Source organism: Dipodomys ordii, unplaced genomic scaffold (genome assembly GCF_000151885.1).
Source record: "Dipodomys ordii isolate 6190 unplaced genomic scaffold, Dord_2.0 Scaffold8, whole genome shotgun sequence".
Taxonomy (NCBI): domain Eukaryota; kingdom Metazoa; phylum Chordata; class Mammalia; order Rodentia; family Heteromyidae; genus Dipodomys; species Dipodomys ordii.
The window spans coordinates 11,019,127-11,040,982 of NW_012267224.1; the positions used below are offsets into that span (position 1 = coordinate 11,019,127).

The window sequence follows — 21,856 nt, forward strand, 5'->3', positions numbered from 1 at the left end:
TCCCCGGGCCGAGCTCGCCTTCGGGCGGGTGCCGGTGTTGGACGGCGCCGGGTCGGGTCGGAGGCGGGTGCTCGGCCGGTCCTTGGCACTTCGGGAGCCTTCCTGCTTGCCCCCGACACCCGCCCTCCGCGGGGCCGCTCGACGGCGTTCGCTCCCCCGCCCTGGCGGCGCTCCGCGCCCCGTCTTTCCTAACCGTGCCGTTCGGCGGTTTCTCTTTGGTGCCGCGGAAGAGCAGACCGGGGTCTGCCGGAGACCCGGCCGGGTTTCTCTTTCTTGTCAATCAACGGCTTAACCCCGAGGTCGGCGGCCGCAGCACTGCGGTACCCGTCGGCCTCGCGTGCGGCTGGCGGCGGAGTCTCGGGGCTCGCGCCCCCCCAGCCGGGCGTCCCAGGGGAAGCTACCCGAGCGGGTTCCTGGAGAGCCAGAGCTGCCCGCGACGCTGGCTGGTGGCGATTCCGTAGGAAGCAGTGTCTAAGCGTGGTGTGCATTTTCTGAGGGGGTGGAAGCGTGTGCTGCGAAGAGCATCACTTGGGTGACCGAGGGTGCAGGAAGCGTGTTAGCTGCTACCCCCCAGTCCACCTCGCTGATCAAGCGCAGGGTTATTTAGGACGGGCATTTGAGCACAGTCCTGGCAGATTGCAACCGGCAGGCATCATTTAACGCAGAGACCGTGCTGAAAACTTGCACACCGGGGTTTTTTTCCTGGCGGGGGTGTGGGGGGGGAATGTTCAATAGAAAATGATAACCTTTGAAAGGCTTCCGTTGTCATGCGTGACTGATTGGTTGTGGGTTAAAGTCGGGATGTGGATAGAGACCCTGCGAAGATTTCTTTGGGAAAGGGAAAGCGAAGGTAAGTACCTCCTTGCCTTTTTAAAGTAGAGCTGTAAGTTTTCTGCACTAGTTGCAGGATTTGAAGAGGGAAATAAAGTAGAACAAACTGACCTATCATTAACCAAAGTAATAGTCCCACAGGCATCTGGCAGTTACTGACAGCTGCTCTGGGAAGTGCTCAGGACCTATGTTCTTTAGGGCCAAGCAGCTATTCTCTGGGTTCAATAACAATGTTTGCTCTTCTGGAGAGAAGAAGGATGTTGGTAGACGTTGTTAGACACTTTGGAAGTCGTAGGGTGTTGAACATAGGATCAGGATCGAATTTACTCAGAAACTTACCAATAGCCTTTGATGGAACTTGCTACTAAGTAAACTTACTACTGGTAAGACATTTCAGAATGATCAGGATAGTACCTTGAGTAGAGGTGAAATATGATAGTTTTTTTTCTTGAATAGTTTTTATTCAGATGAAGCTATGGCAAATATCAAGAATGGTGACTCTTATAGCTTTGAAGGTTTATTGCCTCATTTGGGAAAGGAGAATTATTTCAACTCTCAGAAGATGTAGAAGTGTGGCTCTTGATTGCTTGAGCCAAAGAGCTTGACCAATAATTGCCAGCCAGTACACTCAAAATGCAATTGGAAGAAAAAAAAAAGCAGTTGAGAATTTTGGTGTTTATTGACCACTAACAAAGATATTTTATACTAGGTACATCATACAAGACAACTACTTCAGATGGAATTTTATTTTAACAACTGTTTGTAATCTTTTTAAGATCTAAATTTCTAGGTAGTCACTTAGGGAATTGTAAAAAAGACAAGAAATTCCTTCTTGGGGAAAAAATTTGATATTCCACACAAAAATGAATTTAAATTGTAATACATTAAAGTAAGTTTATCAAAATAATAATAGTCCTAGAATTATTGGTGTCCCTAATTTTCCTTTCCTTGGATATTCTCATATCAAGTTTTAGATCATGAAACTACACACTGTACCAGTTGAGTTGCAATGATATTAATACGTTTTTGTAAATACATCCATAGCATTGTTATTTTGGAAAAAGTAAATTAAAAAACTTATGATATTTAAACATTGAAATTTCTTTGAACTATGTGGCCTGTACAGGTCTCTTTCCTTTTTTTTTTAAGACTGCACTAATAGTTCTTTCTTTTATAGTTTATTTGTAAATGTTGTCCTCAGTCCAGAACATAATATATTAATGCTATTGTGCAGTTCAGGAAGTAGAACCATACTTCCATGTTACACTCTAAGCAGTGGAGAAGAGCATCAGTCATAAGAAAACCAAATTCATATGAATTTTGAAAATTAAAAATTTCTGAAAGCATTTTGAGAGAATTGTTCTCTTTGGCTCACTTGTCAGTCTTTGTAATAACTGTGTAAAATGAAAACACAAATCACTTTCTATTTTCCTCTCTGAATTGGTATTTTAATACTTGCTTTTGGAAACTTCTTAAAACATGGCCTCTTGCTAATAAATTCCAGAAAACATCCGTTTTCACTGAAATTTGCCTCCGAAGGGCAAACTTTTAGTGCATCTTAAGAATAAATTGCCTTTAAGTCATTTGTCTTGTCCTGAGTTTTGCACAAAGTGGTTGGATAAGAGACAGGCAGCAACAAATCATCAAAATAAACATCCTTTGTCATAATGAGTATAGTTTTATATTTGTTTCCATACTTTAGTGTTATAAGGTAAAAGTTTTAAATTTTATGTGTGTTACTTTTTAAAAAAAGTTACGGGGGCTGGGAAGGTGGCTCAGTGGTAGAGTGCTTGCCTTGTATGCATGAGGCCCTGGGTTTGATTCCTCAGCACCACACAAACAGAAAAAGCTGGAAGTGGTGCTGTGGCCCAAGTGGTAGAGTGCTAGCCTTGAACTGAAGAGCTGAGGGACAGCGCCCAGGCCCAGAGATCAGGCCCCAAGACCAACCCCCCCCCCAAACAAAAAAGTTAATAGAGGTGATGTCCAGAGGAGGTTACAGTTACATAAGTCCGCTAATGAGAACATTTCTTTTTGGACAGTGTTACTCTGTTAAAATGTTCACTCCTTTTCTCTATAGTAACTTTTTGAGGGCTCTTGGAAAGTGCTTACAATTGAAAGCATGTTTTGAATTGAAAGGGATATATGTATGTATGTATGTACGTATGTATGTCAGTCCTGGGGCTTTTATTCACTTGGACAGAAATATCCCAAATTAGCTTAAGTATCAATGAAAAAACCTGAGCCAAACTTCTAACATTTTTTTGCATTTCTAACATATACCCAGCAAATGCTGTTATTTCTTATTTTATATTAATAGTTGACTTACTGTGGACTATATATATATTTACAACAGATTCATATAGTACTATTTCATTGTTAAAATAAACTCACTATCTAGCGCATATAATACTACAAGCTTTTATTCTTCCTTTTGAGAAGTTGCTCTTTCTGAATTGAGTGCATGAATTTCTAAGGTCTCCTTTGGATGCTCTTCTACTTTCTTTTTATTACTTCCCCATAGTTATCATTATCAGTCCTTTTTTCCCTCCTTTCCTCCCCCCACCCTTTCATTTTTGTCAGTTATATGGGCTTGAACTCAAGGTCTGGGCACTGTCCCTGAGCTTTTCTGCTTAAGTCTAGTGCTCTACCTCTTTGAGATTCAGCTCTACTTCTGGTTTTCTATTGGTTAATGGGAGATAAGAGTCTCACAAGACTTTCCTGTCTGGTTCTGGCTTTGAACTGTTATTCTCAGATGTTAGCCTCCTGAATAGCTAGGATTACAGGTATGAGCCACTAACACCTGGCTACAGTCCTTTACACTCATTGAATATTGTTGTAGTTGTTTTGCATTGTTAGTCATAGGATTAATGAATCTGCTGGTATCCATTTGATCTAGATTTTCTGAACATTTAGGAATTAGTAATAGTGGTTTGGAAACATGGAATACTTTTTTTAAGTCTTCTTGAAAATAACATTTGGTCTTTGATGAGGATCTCATAAGAATAACTTGAAAGGGGCAATTAGAAAATTAAGATTTAGTTTAATTTTATACCAAAGGAAGACTCACATTGGAATTTGCTAAGGACTTGATTTATGGACAGATGCATACTAGTGTTATTAGATTAATTTAGGTTTTTCTTTAGCTATTGGTCTAATCATTGATAATATGAGGTAAGAACTTCCAAAATTGTACAAACATATACATGTGCACACACATGTGGTAAAGTATAAACTGATCAAGCTAATTGTAAAATGAACAACTAACAATGATTAGAAGCCATTTTTGACATTTGTTAGTTTATAACTAGGAGATTATTTCTGAGCTGACCAAGTTTTATCAGGCAAGTCTAAGTACATGCAGAATAAAACAGTAGAAATGAGAATGAATATGGAAGAGTACAGCAACATGGAATGGAGCCCACCAGAAGTTTAAAACTAGTATGGGTCAGGTACTTCATTAAACAATTAATGAATGTCATTATTATACTGACTGCTTTATATGCATCCATGTTTTTGGTTCTGAGGTTACATCTGGTAGATAATTACTTTTATCTTCAAACAAGCGAAGAGGACACTGATGTAGCATGAACTCAAGTAACTTGACCAAGATCATGCATAATAAGTAGCAGAAGTACGCATTTACATGCTTAAACCTCTTAACCAGTATGTTGTATTTAGCCTAATCCATACAACTAAACAGTATGAGATAGATTGAATATCTCAGTAAGGATTGCAAACCATTGGAGAACAATAGGAGGCTGATTTGGAGGAATGTAGAATTTGAAGTAGATCCTGATATCTGGATAAGACTTCATATGGAGGTGAATGGAAGGCCTTTCTAAGAGGAAGCATTTATAACTATAAGGTAGAAGCTAATTGTCTTCCAGTTAGTATAGGATGTATGTAAAGTAGTGGGGAATGGAAGGAGAAAGAAGGTTGGGTCTCACTTAGCAAGTATTTTTATGTTCCATAGTGCATTCCGTATATATAGGAGTGTCATCACCTTTAAAATTGGGATAAACATGCCGGGCATTGGTGGCTCACGCCTGTAATCCCAGCTACTCAGGAGGCTGAGATCTGAGGATCACGGTTCAAAGCCAGCCTGGGCAGGAAAGTCCGAGAAACTTATCTCCAATAAACCACCAGAAAACCGGAAGTGGCGCTGTAGCTCAAGTGATAGAGCGCTTTGCCTTGAGCTGAAGAGCTGAGGGACAGCGCTCAGGCCCAGAGTTCAAGGCCCACGACCGACCAAAAAAAAAAAAAAAAGGATATATAGCCACGTTCTGGGCAATATGGGAAGCCCTAGGACAAATGTGATGAATTTCTTGGCGTATCCATTTTAGGTTATCCATATAGGTTATTTGGGAAGCACATTAAATATTTAATTGTGAACATTTAATAAGTGAACATGTTATAGAGAGAGTGATTTTTTAAATTTAAATTTTAAGGAGAAAAAATGTGTCAAATGTCTTGAATTTTGTTCATAAATTCATGGAAGTCTATTCTTTCATTAAGGGGTGATACTTGAATATGATCTCTGAGCAGGTTAATTCTGGGTTGTTGATGGAGGAGAGGAAATAATAGAAGTCAGGAGATTAGGTAGGAAACAATGTAGAAGTAGGTCTTGAGTTTAGTGTTGCTATGAAAATGTTTATAAACTTGCTTTTCTTCTTAAGTTAGAAATGGATTTGACATTTGAGGTAAGAAGCATTGTTACTTTTTAAACACTTGATTTGTAGGAATGATTTAATATAAGCAAGCCTTTTGAAAATCTTAAGAACAGGTTTATTTCTTTTGTTGTTTTAATATAAGACTACTTATTTTATATATGATAAGACCTGCAGGATGATCTGCAAACTTGTTTAAAAAAAGTTAGTTGCAAGTATATTTGACAGTTGTTTGATAAAACCAAATAGAAAATACATTTATTTGCCTAAGATGCTTATATAAACCTTTAGTGTTCCATATTTGAAACATAGTTCCTTAATAAAGACCAGACTGATCTAATGCTGTGTTGGAGCTGAAGTCTTCCTTCTACTTTCTTTATAAATAACAATGTTTTCAAGTATAGGTATATCAATTTGTTCTAAAATTAACTTCTGAAATTTATTTCTAGGATCAAAAGTAAATAGTTTGTTCTTTATTCAGCTTAGGTCTTGATATTAGTAAGCATTTGATTCAGACTTGACACTACTAATCCTACCTTCTGTAACCATTTTCCTTGACTAGATTCTTTGTTGCTGATTTTAAGGGTGGGTCCTGCCTAATTGTGGGTTCTTAGTCTTCTGTTCTTCTAGTTGAACATTTCCTCCTCAGAGAACTTCATTACTAGGAAAAGTTCTAAATTGTAGGTAGCCCCAAGCCAATGATTGATTTGATTTTTGGCTTTATTTCATCTGGCCCTTGAAGTGATTACTGTACAGCCATTGTGGCTACAGTCCTGAGAATAATTTCCTTTCTGCCAGGAGTTGTCAGCTATACCATTTTAAGTTTGGGGAAGGCTGAAGATGTTTAATACTGGCTTCATTGTTTTATTGTCTTCTGCTCATCTCTCCCTCCCTACATTTTGTGCTGGTTCTAGGGCTTGAACCTAGGATTTGGGCACTGTCCCCCAGCTTTTTTGCTCAAGGCTAGAACTCTGCCACTTGAACCATGGCTCCACTTCCAGATTTTTGGTGGTTAATTGGAGAGAGGACTCTCATAGACTTTCCTGCCCTGGCTGGCTTCTGTGATCCTTGGATCTCAGCCTCCTGAGTATCTAGGATTCCAAGCATGATCAATTCCCTTCTTATGTTTGTTTGTTTATTTATTTGAGGTATGTTGGGGATTGAATCTAAGCTAAGCAAAGTCTCTTCCACTGAGCTACATTTTCATCCCCTTACCTCCTCTTTGGAACAAGGTGTGATGTAAAGAAATTTATTTATTCCTTTCTTTTTAAACAAGAAAACAAAAAAACTTCAGAGGCTACCTGCTAGGTTCCAGATAGATGTTTAGCATTTCAAGGTTAAGATATTTACTTTGCTTTGAAGTCTCCTAGAAGATCTATCCACTTGGAGGTTGATAACCCATTATGATGAGGGTATATGGTATTAAGGTATGCAATGTTTTCCTGAAGTACAAAGGTAGAGTTCTGTGAAGAAGTTCTTTTTCACAGGAGTTGTTTGCTGAGGTGTGACTTGGTCATGTAGGGGAATTGCATAAGAAGCTGAATAGGCTAGAGAAGCATATGGTTCATGGACATTGATATATGGATACTTGAGAATGCTAGATAGGAATGAGATGGCTGGTATCCAGGGAAAGTCAGTGATGTGTCTGCTTGTAGGGTGCCATGTGTATTCATATGTGTGTTTGGGGGAGGGTCAAAGAATTGTGCATGTTCTGTGTTTCTTTTAATCCTTGGAGAATCCTTATAAGACTATTGTTCCATTTTATATAATAGAGATTATAATAGATTACATATAATAGAAATTAGGATTATTCTTGTTCAGGGACATTGTCCTTTAATGTCCTCCAGTGCCAAGGATTTTCATGTTGAAACATAAAATATGATTGAAGTCAAATCAGGAAATAAGTCCAAAGAAGTCATCAAATTACATATTCTTAGTTGTATTAAATTCTAGATCTTTATTGTCCAAGCACCTTCTGAGTTCCATCTTCATTTATCTTTGGCAAATAACTAAGTTTTGCTATTAAGTATTATGAAATCATAAAATCTATTCCCATAAGATATGTAATTACTGAAGGTTAAGACTATTTTCTAAGTATGGTTTTTTAAAAAGTCACTGTCTCCAGTAAGTTATTTCCATTTGAGCTTTTTTCCCCATCAGTATTCTTTAAGGATAGAATGTGGTCATATAGATGAACAGTAGTATATCATATCCAGAACTTTTATCTGGACCCTAAGTCTGTTTCTACTTTTGTGTAGAATGATGGAGAACATAGCCTCTACACCAAAACTGAATTTCCTGAGTTGGAATTTTAGTCTGACAGTGGTTTGTAATTGTGGGTAGATGACGTAGTCTATTAGTGCCTAATTTTTCTTAGCTGTAAATAAGGTTTGAAGAAAAAAAAATGAGTTGCCTATATAAAATGAGGCAAAAGAGCCTGGCAGGTATAAATGGTCTGTTATTGTTAACTTAATTTCTTTTTGTCTAAAAAGATGTTGGATGTAGGATTACTATAGAAATATTCTATGACCTCGAGGATTTTTAAGATGTTTTCTGTTGCATTTATTTAGTTATTTTGTAATACTGGGGATTGAACCAGACCCTCATGCTTGCTACTCAAGTGCTGTACCACTGAATTACACCTTCAGCCCCCCTCCCTTTGCATTTAAAGTAGTATGTCATCATTTGAGACACTTTGTGATCTATATAACCAGATCATTAATGACCTGAGATTAAATTTTTGTTGTGATGGAGCTAAATAAAGGCAGTGAAGTCGGAAAGTCTGATATTTTAAGGAAGCCAGTTGTATCATTAAGCTGTTTTGTACATTTTTACTTTATGCAACCAAAAGGTTTAAAGCTTTTTGCTGTTGAAATGTCAGACTTAACAAAACTTCTTCTCAATGTAAAAGATTACAGAAAATTTGTTCTATGTCACAGAAAATAGGGAAATATAAAACTGGAAAATACTAAGCATGTACTCAGAGTGATTTTTAAGTGTGAATACTAAGTATATTTGAGATTTATGAGAATTATTGGGGGCTCTGATAAATCATCGATGATGTTTTTGTTTCCATAGAGCTTGCCTTTCAGTTGGGAAATTAGGCAAATAAAGTTGTGAGAAATACCATTAAAGAATGAAAGAGAAAACAAAAGTAGAAAATGATGTGGGAGCAACTCCTAATTAGGTAGGCTGGCTACATTTAAGGTAGTATCTGAGGGACAATAAGGAGCCAAGTCCCTGAAGAGCTGGAGTATAACATCCCACATAGAGGAAATAGCTTGATAAAGACCTTGCTGTAAGAAAGATCGGGGAACTGAAAATGACCAAATGGTACAGAGCCTTCTAGACCTTGTTACATTGTTTGGGCTTACTAAGATTGTGGAAGGAAGGAATTGAAGCATTTTAAAGAGGGTAATGAAGTGATACTGAAGCAGGCAGATAGAAACAAAGTCCATGTTTGCCAGCCCCACTCAGAAGGCTGGCCCATAAATCCACCCACAGATCTTCCTCTGCCTAAGGAATGCCCCAAGAGCTTCCCAAGTATGCCAGAAGGTGCTGATAAAAGGTACTCATAAAATTCCTACAGCTATCCTGACTGGTAACACATCCTGATAACCAGGATGTTTCAGAGCAAACCGGAGTCCTTACCTGGTGTGTCTAGGAGGCCAGGGGGAGGACAAGGATGGTACCCTCATCTCCCAACTGCAAGGATGCCCATAGTCTTGATTCAAGACTGCCCCATCTCTGTGAGAGGCATGCACACATTCTTTTGGACAGGTCCTGACAGATTTGAGCATTTGCAAACACCCATCTGTTACATAAGCCCTACCTGTCAACCTATCCATCAGAGTTGTGCCAGAAGAATGCCCTAGTTTTCCCCAATGACCCACCCACCTTTGCTGATCTCCCCCATATAAAGACAATAGAGACTGTTAGCCTCGCTGCTGTGGTGCTTGTGCCCAGTCTGCCCTTACAGTCTCAGAGTATGAGTTCACTTCACTTTCAATAAACTTTTGTTTTGCTGCTCTTTGGCTGTGTACTGCTCACTTCTCTGTTTGGGACACAAAGGATTTGGAACCAAGATCTATCCCTGAGACCCTCACCTGGTAAAATCATGATTTGTAATTTTTTTGTTTGGTCTGCGTAGCTATTTTTAAGTTGTAGAACATATGAAATGAAATATGTTTAATTGTACAGTTAAATATCTCAAATTGTTGAAAAAGATACCTAATTTTTTTTTTATCTATGAAACTGAAACTGTACTTATTACAACTTCATTTCTCCAATCTTTGGCAACCACCATTTTACCTTTTGTTTCTTTGTATTTGACTACTTTAGATGTTTCATGTAAATGAAATCATACAGTGTTTGTCTTACTGTGACTGGCTTATTACATTCAGTTTAATATCCTCAAGGTTTATCTGTGTTTTAACATGTGACAGGATTTCTTAACATTGAAGAATAAAGTGGAACTGTGGTTCAAGTGAGCCACCTGCCTTGTGCAAAAAACTATGAGGGACAGGACTTAGGCTCATAGTTCAAGCCTCAGTACCAGCACATACTCAGATTCAAAAATCCATTTTGTTTGCCTGCCACATTTTCTGTATTCATTCATTCATCATTGGACACTGAGATTGCTTCCACTTTTCTTGTATTTTTAATAATGTAGAGAATATGAGTGTGCAAATACTTTTTTTGAAATCCTGCTTTACAAATGTAAATCCTGCTTTATAACTGTATACTCAGAAGTGGGGTTGCTACATGGTATGGTGGTTCAACTTTTCATTTTTTGAAGAGGTTTCTTATTCTTTTTTTTTTGATTATTTAAAAATCTGGCATTACATTCAACTTGTAGTCACCCATAGACTTTAAGAGTCTTAAAAAATGTGAAAGTAGGAGTTAGAAATTCACTAAATATTAAGATACATTTGCTGCTTGAGGGTATGTTTATTTAACAAATGTTTGAATGATACTATGTGCCTGACATTTTTTAAGTGCTAGAAAAGTAGTAGAAAATGAACAAATGACTGTTCTTGTGATTAATACTCTGGTTATTTATCATGCAACTGTATTTTTACTATGCCCAGTGATGTGATCTTAGAACCAATTGGTAACTTCCTCATTTATGATTGCCATTGATCTTAATGGTCTTTGTTTCCAGACTCCTTTAATTGGAGCACCATATTGGTTTCTATTTTTAGCAGTGCTTGGGAGTTGAACTCAGAGCCTGGAGCTTGCTAAGCAGATGTTCTACCACTTAAGTTGTACCTCCAGCCCCTTATTTCTGTTTTTTGACCTTTTTACTGATTGGTAATGTCAGCTCACAGGCCACAATGATAACTTTTTGAGTTTTATACAAAACATACACATATATTCTACACTGAGGACAAATTTAATGACAAACATCAGAGCTCAAACCTAGCTGCTAATCTTATGTTATTGCTTCCATACTCTGTAAATACTTTTTAGATGGTAGTCTCTCTCTCCGTTTTGCCCAAACTGGTCTTAAATTTCTGGGCTTACATGGTATAACTATCTCAGCTTACTGAGTACGTGGCGTGCACCTACATGAAATGTGTATTTGTGTGTTTGTATGCACAGGTGCATGTGTGCATATCGACATTTATTTATTTTTGTCAGTCATGGGACTTGAAGTCAGGGCCTGAGCACTGTCTCTAAGCCTTTTCATCCAAGGCTAGTAGTGTTCTACTATTTTGAGCCACAACCCTACTTCTGGTTTTCTGGTGGTTAATTGGAGGTGAGTCTCATGGAGTTACTTTCCTGCCTGGGCTGGCTTTGAACTGTGATCCTCAGATCTCAGCCTACTGATATTTATTTTTGAGACAGCTATATAGCCCAGGCTGGCCTCCAATTTTTAAACTCCTGCATTACTTTATTAGAGTATTGAGATTATAGGCATGTATCACCACACCTGGTTACAATCTTATTTTATAATGTATATCTTAAAATCATAGATGTGTAAGTGTATTGCTCCTTTGAATTTAAATTTACATATGAGCAATCTATGATATACTATTTATACCTCTTTATAGAATTATCTGGTAGTTATTGTAGTATTCTGAAAAAATTCTACCTTCACATTTTAAGTGTTTAGTATCTTACTTTCAGTCAGGCTAAAGATTAATCAAAAGATCCGTATCAAACTGCTGTTTTTCTTTATTTCTGGATGAGTAAAGGAATAAATGATGGGATGCCTGTATCTTCCTTTTTTGCTTCCAGACTGCCATGAAGGTATCAGCTTTTGTTCCATCATAAACTCTATGCCATGATAATCTGCCTTGCATTCAGGCCCCAAAGCAATAGGGTCAAAAAAACAATAACTGAATCCTATGAGACTTTTCTGTTTTTAAGTTGATGGTCTCAGTTATTTTGTTAGAGTAACAGGACACTGACTCTTTTACCTTGATTTGTTTAATTTTAGGTAACTATTGACAATTTTGACAGTTTTTAAATCTTGAATATGTGGTTTGTTATATCTAATTGAATTTTGAAAATCTTAGATGTTGTCTTTTCAGATAATTCCTTTATTCAATGCTTCTCCTCTTTTCCCTTTGGGAATATACCTAAGTATCCTTGGCTGATACTGTTCCACAAATGTGAGGTGTCCCTCTAGTTTTTATCCTCTTTTTTCTTCTTGTTTCAGTTTGGGTGATTTCTGTTGACTAAAGTTATATTATCTAAAAGAAATAATCTTTGATCTTGGACTCTTAAATTTTAGTACTATCTTTTGACTCCTACGGTTTCTATGTCTCTGTGAAATTCCTACAGTTTTTCATAATTCACTTTTTTTGTATTCCTGTTTTCTTTTTTATTTTCCTTTTTTAGTCTCCACCCTCACTATTTTATTGTCATTGTATTGGTTATTGTTTTGGTAGTAGGGATTGAATTCAGAGTCTATACCACTAGTCTTTCAACTACTTTATTGTAACCATACATTCAGAAATGCAGTTTATTGTGCTATATACTTGTTTTTGCACCATTTCCAATCCTGGGGATGTAAATTATGTGAAGGCTTTTAGGAGTATACTAATTAGTCTTGTGTATTTTTTGCAGACTTGACTTCTTGTGCATTTTTTCAACATTGACTTTGTAACAATTATGCTTGTATGCAGAATTGTTGAAACTTCTACAGTCAATGAAAACGTTCCATCTGCATTTATGAAAGATAGAGAGATCTTGGCTCCAGATGATTGCATGTTTGGTGGTGATCTTTCACAGTTTTTGATTGGTTTTGTCAAGAGACTTAAGGTGATTCATCAAGATGTAGCAAGGCTGTCTACATGATTGTCAGCTACATCAATCTATTTATATACCTTGCTTTTTGACTTGTTTTAATGAATACTGTTAGGCTTTGCAACTGTCATTAGTATCCCTGAGAGCTTACAAAAGTATGTTGTATGTTTATTTTATTGTGGACAATGCACTGTTGTGTCGTTTTATATGTTTCTCAAATCTCCTTTAAAACTATAATAAAGCCTTGAAAAATTAAAAACTTATTTCTTTTTCAAAATTATGTTTTCAGGATTTTGATATTTCACTACTGTAGACTTTAGGAATTTTGATTTGGAATTTCAACATTTGGGATTAAGGAGTTTGTGGTTAGACTTTTGGGTTATGTTTAAACCCATGAGTTTCCTCTACTAATGTCAGGGATAGATACCTACTTCTAGTTTGTGATTCTCTGGCAGACTGATTAAACCTGGTTTTTAGTTTCCTTGTTCATTGCTACTAGGTTTTAGATTCTGTTTTCTTACCTGGACACTCTGTTCTTGATGTCTTATTGTTCCTTGCTGCCTAGTCTTGGTTTAGTTGAATTCTGTGTTAGGCATTCTCTTTGCATTCAGATTGACTTAGGAGTCTATAAGTAGGGGCTAGTAAGCTTTTCCAATTATTTTTATAGCTTAGAACTATGTATGTATTATTCTAGTTGACAGTATAATGCCAAACCCTCAAGGTCTTGGGTTTGGCTAATTTGTACCAAAATTTTGTACCAAAAAATCTATTAATGGTCCTCCATAGTTGAAATCTACTCCTTTCTCCTTTTCCTTACCCTCCTCTCCTTTTCTTCCCCTTTCTCCCTCCCCTCCCTTCTTCTCTCCTCTTTAAAATTTTCAACAGTACATTTTCATTACCCAGTCTAAGGTATATTATTATAGCAGATTGAATAGACTAAGACAAGTTGCTGTCCTCTTGGTTGCAGTTTATGTTCTGCTTTTAAAACAAATCTAACATATCCTGAGCTTTTAAAAAAAGTATTAAATGGAATGGAAGAGATAAAAATTATTTATTCTTATGGTTGGATAGATTCCCATTGTCAGATAGTTTCCAGTTTTTCTTTTAAAATTTGCATAAACATCTATGTGCTTAAATCTCTTCTGCATTTTGGATTTTTAAGGGTATACATGCAGAAGCATACTATTAGCTCAAAAATATGAATAAGGTTTAAAAAGCATACATTTGTGTATTTTCATTTACTGCCAAACTGATTTTAGGAAGGTTTGTGTTTTTGAGTGCCCATCGATAGTTTTGTTAGAGAAGAATCTTTGCTATTTTTGGTGGGATATATTTTTATGTCTGTAATTATTGAAGATTTCAAATGCCCTCTTTTTGATGTGTGTTCCTTAAACACATTGTCCTTTGTGATAGAAGTTTGAGGCCCTGGCACATAATTGTACTCTTAAGAAACTAATGAACAGATGACCGATATTTTTCTTGGGTGTTAAAGCTTACTGTATAAATGAGTCATTAGCTTTCCAATAGGTTAAGGGTGTTTCTGTTTTTTTTTTTTTCTTCCCCGTTTTGTTTAACTCTGAGTTTTTTTTTTTTTGGTCGGGGGGGGGGGCTTGAACTCTGCTGGGCTTGGGCACTGTACCTGCGCTCTTCAGCTCAAGGTGAATACTCTACTGCTTGAGCCACAGCACCACTTCCATTCCTGAGTTGTTGACAGGACATCTCCCCCATAATTCCAGTTTTAACCCAAAATAATCCCTCCTTCGCTATCCTTCTTCCCTCCTTCCTTCTCCCCCCCCCCGTTCCTTCTCCTTCCTCCCCATCTTTCCCTTTCTCTTTCCCCTTCCTCTCTTTCTCTCTCCCTCTCTCCTTCCCTGCCTCCTGCTCTCCTTTCTTTTTCTTTCTCTGGGATCAAACCCAGGGCCTTGCATATGATAGATAGCCACTTTACTACTGAGCTTCATATACTGAACCACCAACTCTTGAATTTCTTAATGCAACAGATCAGATTCTGTGGAGTAATTGTGAGTTACCACACATATTAAAAATATTGGTTGCTTTTACTTTCTAATCCTAGTTCTTCTCAAATGTGATCTATGTGCTGTGATCTATCACACCTAGTTGCTTACTCTGAAGTTTGTCAATAGTCTCTTTTTATGGCTTGAAATATAAGTCCTGGGTTGATCCATTTGGTTGATGATCACACAAACCTTCTGTGTAAATAGGAACAAGGGGTGATTGAAAGGATCCCATGGGATAAGAGAATTTGCAAGGCATTAGAGTTACATAACCCTACAAGTAAATTATGTGTTGTTAGCTAACTCAAATCTTTGTGCCTCAGTTTTTCCTTGGTGTGAGGGACAGAGGAAACAATTCCTCTCCTTTAAGTTCATACTAATGATTAAATCATACAAACACATGCACATATCTATATATGTCTATACCAGGTACAACATTATCACTTGCTGTTCAGTAAATTAGATGTTTTTGTTCTTTTGGGAAATAGAGGAATTGTCCCAATCCTGTATTGGAGAAAACTGTGTTACAAAAACACAGAAATGAAGTGTATTAGTATATGGTAAAAAATATACATAAGTTATGTTGGGAAGAGCAGTTTTAAGGTTTCATTGCTGCCACAGTGCTACAGTGGACATAGAATTGTAAAATTAAAAGATGGTATGAAAACGACTTTTGATATTTAAGATGAACATTTTGTCTGATATTTATTTATTTGGAGGCTTAATATTATATCAGTTAGTGGAAATAAGCAGCAAGTAAGCTGCTATGCTGAGCCAGTCTTATAAATCTCCAATGTTAAATGTTTTGGTATGACACTGATAATTTCATTATATAGCCATCAAACTGATCCCCAGCACTTATTCTCTGAAAAGCTACTGTTAACAATAAGATTATCAAATTGACACGTGGATTAACACCTGGCAAATGAATAAGCTTCTCAGTAAACCAAAAAAGTTATCTCAAGTGAGAATGAAATAATATGATTGAATACCTGAGTTCCTTAGATTCTCTATAGGAGAAGGTACTTGCTTTAGAATTCAGCTAAATGGAAGTCTGGCTGAAGAACTACAAACTTTTGAAATGAACTCATTTCTCCAAATAGTTTGAGTCCCTGCAACCTCAGTGAAGAGAAGAAAATGAAGAAAATAAATGTACTCTTCAGTAAAATGGATTTATATAATTTTAGTGAGGATGAACAGTAGTACACCTACTTAAGTAGATTGTCATGAACAACAAGTAAGATCAATATAGAAAGTGTGTTCTGCATTTACCATGTAACTTCTATAAAGTATTGGCCGTTAGTGTCATTTTAAAATCTTGCATCATGCTTTCATGTTATTTTAGCTTTAATGTTATTTCAGAACTGTTTAGCTGTTAGCTGTAATGAAGAATTAAGAACTAGAGTGGAGCTGGAGTACAATTTATTACAGCAATTATTTGGTAAATTCAAATTCTAAGAAAACTGTTACTGATACTGTTTTATAGATAGAGGAAGGTGCAAGTTATTTTAAGAAGAAGCTCTGTTGCATTTCAGTGCTCATCTGTCAGTTGGCTATTGGCAGAAACAATATATAGCACCATTGGAGGATTAAGTATCCCACATGAGTGAGGACCAATGTTTGTTGAGTGCTTGCTTTGTCCCGTTACACAAGCATTTAGTGCTCACAGTAAGTAGATTCCCATTTTGTAGATGCAGTAACAGACTCAGAGAGAGGGTAAGTTCAAGTTCACAGAGTTGGCAAGTGGTAGGGCAGGATTCTCCACCAGGACTCACTTTACTCTGTTTTGCCCCTTGAGTATTTGAATTTTAACTCATTTGAATTATAAAATTTGTTTCCAACAGTTTGGAAGCAAATAATTTCCAAAATGTGTTAACATGTTGAGCTTTTCAGCCTGTTATGTTCTTGAAGTGATATAATGCTTACTTTTTTGTAAGTTTTTTACTTGTCATTTAGCACCTAGGTCAAGAATTACATATAACATTATTTTCATCCCAGAAATCACTGCATGGCGCTGCCAAAGGTTAACCACTATTCTAGCATACCATAGATTCTTTTCTTTGATTTTGAATGTAATTTAAATGGAATCATGATCATATGCTTGATTAGATCATATTTTTTTGGCAGCTTTTATTTTTTGGCATTTGCTAAGGTTGGAAGAATATTATAACTCGAATGGTTCTAAATATTGGTAGTATGAAGGTCTTCCATTGAGTAAAGTATAATAATGTATTATATTAATAATATAGTTTTCATTTGTGAAGGTTTATTTTTTAGGTTATCTGTATTGTGCCTGAGTAGAGTCAGAAGGTAACTTCCAGATAAATTGTTTACTATACTTATTAGAGCAAGTAGTTGAGAAGTAAATGAAAACCTATTGTATAGGATCCAGTGCTGCTTGCATGAGAATGAAGTGCAATTTAAAACTAAGTTTATGTATAGGTGGCATGAAAATTTTATATAAATTTTCTTACATCTGACTTTTAGAGACTAGATTTTTAAGAAGCTGATCACCAAGGACCAGTTCCTGTTTTTTGGCAAATAGGGAAGTTGGGACTGTAGAGCTCATAATTTATGGTTAAGTGGGGAAAAAAAAATCTGTGAAAGGTGGAATATTTACTTTCATATTCTCTGTAAAACCAAATAACTGAAAAGAATGGACTGGTTGGGATAGATGGGGAGAACGATGGAAGGAATAACAAGATGTAGTATACTCATAAATTAACATGTGAATCTCTTTAAGTAAAGATAATAAAAACTTTAAAAGATAAAAGATAATAAAGAAGAAGAAGAACTAGCCTGGCACATGACATTTTCCTGTTTGATGTTTTTATAAATACCATTCTCACATAAATGGAAAGATTGAAGTTTTAACTTCAGGGTAATATTCAATTTGTGCACATGTTGGTATTGTTCTAGACACTCTAGGCATTGGAAAACTGAAGTAAAGAACTGAGTTTACATTTAAACAGAGGTAAAGAGTATTAACAAGTAGAGAAGTATGGATATACCTTGGAAGGTGGTTAGTGTGCTAAGGAAGAAAATTACATAGGAGGGGCATATAGAGAATGACAGTGAAAAGTGTTGTATATTTGCTATTTTATATATAGTGGCCAGGTTAAGCTTCTTAGGAGACATTTGAAAGAAGAGGCAAGGAACGATCATATCACAGACTGATGGTCCTTTGCCTCTCTTCTTAAATAGAGGGCATGACATGGTTGGACTTGGGAGTAACTTAAGACCACTTTGCTGTTATTGAGTAAACAATTGAGAGGGGAATAGAAGAGTAGCTAAGAGAGGTAGTCAAAGCATACTCATCCTGGATTTAACTCTAGCACAAGGAAGTACAATTTTTATATCTTACACATAATTGTTATCAGCCAAATTAATGATATGTTAAGTATTTAATTTTTAGCTATTACAATTTTATTGTGTTACATATATGTATCTATATTTCTCACCTACATAGACAGATATAGATGGAAGTAAATTCATTTCTGAGAGTTGGTTGAGGTGTTGATAAGTAGTCTAGGCTGGCCTTGAACTAGTTTGGAAGCTCTCTTCTTTGCTTGTTGATTCAGAGCTATGAAAAGTCTATAGGACCCAGGAGCCAGTCTTAACTTCAGTTTGATTGCATCGTATCTCTCAGTGAACACATTCTGTACTTTGAAACTAAGATTTCTTAGTTTCAAATGGATTTTCCTCATATCCCTACCAGTATTATTTGTTCATATTCTTGATGGGTGGGATGCAATGTTAGTATTGTTCTGGTTTCTGCTTCCCTTTCAGTCAGAGATATTGAGCATTTCTTCATGTGTTATTGGCAATTTTTCTTCTTCTGAGAAGTTTATATTTAGTTCCTTTGCCCATTTATTAACTGGGTTATTGATTCTTTGGGGATTTAGTTTTTTGAGTTCCTTGTATATTTTGGATATCAGCTTTTGTCAGATGTATAGCTGGCATAAATCTCCCATTCTATAGGGATGTGGTTTTAGCTTAGTAACCATGTCCTTCAATATGTAATACATTTTCTAATGACATGAATATTGAGCATGTCTTCTTATATTTATTGGTCATTCAAAAATTTTATGAGAAATTTATCTTTTTAGCTGGGTTACTGATTCTTTGAGTTTTAGCTTTTTAAGCTCCTTGGCTAGTCTAATTATTAGACCTTTTATTAGATGTATTGCTGGTAAAGACCTGCCTTTCACTTTTTTTTTTCAACCAGGTCCTTCACTGTGCAGAAGCTTTTTAAAGCTTTTACTCTGTCAGATGACATGGTGATGTTTGATTTTTTGGAATTGTTAAGAGCCAGTGTCCAGTGTTCATCTTGGAAAAGCTGTTCATTTGGGGAAGATTGACACTTTGTTTTTGGTAGTGAAGTGTAGGGTCCTTGCTTGATAGAATCCATATTTCTTATTTGAGAGATGCTGATAAATTTGCTCAGCTCTAAGAATCCACAGACAGGGCTTTTACTCTTAGTTTTTGTGATTTGAGTTATTATTATTACTAGTATTTTTTTTACTTAACCTAGAGCTCTTCTTGCTTTATAGATGAAGTAAGGATTAATTTTTTTTCTAGGTGAACTGTAGTCAACTCTTAACTCTGGTTATTTTCATTGTGTTGTCCATTATCGTAAACATACTTTTCTTGTATTTGACTATTAAATAATACTGTTTTGACTGTATTTTCTCAGTATCCAATTATTCTCATTGCATTTAAGGACCCCATCAGTACTAGTGGTGTTACCAGTTATTTTATTTTTTAATTTTTATTTTTAATGGTTACCACTTTAATTTCTAACATAATAATCACAGAACTCTTCAACAATGTTGAAACTCTTCTTAGAAATTTATTTTTCATAGTTGAGGAAGTGTGGTCCTTCCCTGTGCTAGGTGAGCAGATTTTACATGATAAAACCTAAAACCACTCTTAATACGTCAGATAACTTCCCCTACAGTATACTACAGTATTTCTCCCATTTTACCTCCACTTAATATAGGACCTAATTTGGTCTATGCAAAGCTAGATAACCAGTTAAACTACTTGAACCTTTTCTAATCTGCTAAACTACAACATTAAAAGTAATATCTTTTAGTGAACCCATAGTAAATTTTGCCTGTCCAAAATTTGTTTTATTCCGGTTAACTCTGCATCCCTTAATAGTAATTCATATATATAATATATATAATTTGTATTATATATATCATATATTATCTGTTTCCAGCTTTCTGTCAATATAAACTGGAAAAAAATGGTTTATTTCTTTTGGAGTGTATCATGCCTCCCCCTGGGTCATACTTTGCATCTCAGAGTTTTGGGACTGCTGGAACTGGATTCCTGTGTTATGTAAGTCTACAAGCAGATGAGGGACTGAGCCTCCTTGTCTCTCACAACACCCTCAGGAAGCCATTAGAGAGTCTTCATGTAAATAAAGTGTACTGAATTTATTTTGTTTTTACAACAAAATATATATACTGGGTTATGTGTAAAGAAAGGAAACTTAACTCTCAGTTTTAGAAGTTCAAGGGCATGATGCTGGCATTGGCATTGTTCTAGTAAGAGGAATTATGTGGTGAAGTAGGTAGACATAGAGTGAGGAGGGTATGTGTGTATATCTATCTGTGTGTATGTATGTATGTATATGTGCATACATGTGTGTGCATACATAATACATAATACATACATACAAAATTTGACCCTCATTCACCCTCCCAGTTCTGTTCTTTTAAGACCTGTAGAGAGGGGCTGGGAAGGTGGCTTAGTGGTAGATTGCTTGCCTTGCATGCATGAGGCCCTGGGTTCGATTCCTCAGCACCACATAAGCAGAAAATAAAAAGCCGGAAGTGGTGCTGTGGCTCAAGTGGTAGAGTGCTAGCCTTGAGCTGAAGAGCTGAGGGACAGCGCCCAAACCCAGAGTTCAGGCCCCATGACTAGACCCCCCCCCCCCAAAAAAAAGACCTGTAGAGAACTGTAGTCCACCAGAACAATGTTCATCCCTTCTGAGTGACCTCCCACAGGTCTTCATTTGTCTTTCTCCCACCACCTAAGCAGTGGTACAAACAGCTTTCAAGGCTTCATCCCTTAAATGCTTCATATGGTGAAGCCTGCTGACTTCACTTCCAACATAGGAACACTAAACTAGGGTTTTAGTGTTTCATAATGGGAGACACACTAAAACCATATCCAGTTATAACAGCAAGATGGTAGAGGGTCTAGGAATTCCTTGTTTCTAGTAATAAAGACCTGACAGAATTTAGGTGTTTATTGTTCCTGTTGTTATGTGGCTCTGCCCATATGTCCCCATTCCAGTTTTCAGGATCCCATTTCTTCCTAATGAATGAGGTCACTTTTCATAGAATTCTGTGATTTTTTTTGGGGGGGGGGAATTTAGTTTTTCTTGTAATTAAGTAGTCACAGAATAACTTCCTGATTTTGATCTTCAGAAATCTGGCTCTGCTCTTACAGTGGGTTTCTTTCAGGCCAGACATAGAAGGTCATTTGTGCAGTGCTTAAGCTTGGCACATGAAGCCTTGGGCTTTTCTATTTACTTTATCTAGCAATTAGGAACCACTGGCTAATTTCATTATACTTATTAGTTTAATGAATGCTCTTGGGCATCAACTATGTGGTCACACAGGACCATGCTTTTATATCTTCAATGAGTGTGTCTTTACTCATGTGTCATGCCATGGACTAGAAGTTCCCCTTTACCACTAGAAATCCAGGCCTTTTTACCTAAATCTAATTATAGTAGAGAACTAATTTCAGGAACTCCAGAACCAACTCCAACTCCTCTAGGACCACTGTCAGTACCCGAATCAGTATCAACCAGGGTTCTTCAGAGAAAAATAACCAGTGTAAACATAAAATAAGAAATTTATTTTAGGAAATCAGCTCATGCAATTGCAGAAGTTAGCAAGTCTGCATATGTAGGGAAGGTGACAAATCTTAGAAACTTTTGGGCTAGATTTGATGCTATATTCTCTAGGCAGAATTTGTGTTTTCCTGGGAAAGCCTCTAATTTTGTTTTTAATGTCTTTCAGCTGATTGGGTGATGCTTACCCACACTATTAAGAAATAATC

The 21,856-nt window shown here is 36.6% G+C and overlaps 1 protein-coding gene across 1 annotated transcript in view; it reads left to right on the top strand.

The window, feature by feature from the left end:
- The first annotated feature begins 801 nt into the window (after window positions 1-801).
- LOC105980159 (stromal interaction molecule 2-like) overlaps window positions 802-21,856 on the top strand; it is a 55,793-nt gene continuing 34,738 nt past the window's right edge. The window contains exon 1 of the mRNA XM_013008900.1: window positions 802-850. Coding sequence (XP_012864354.1) covers window positions 802-850 — 49 coding nt within the window. The remainder of the gene's footprint in view (window positions 851-21,856) is intronic.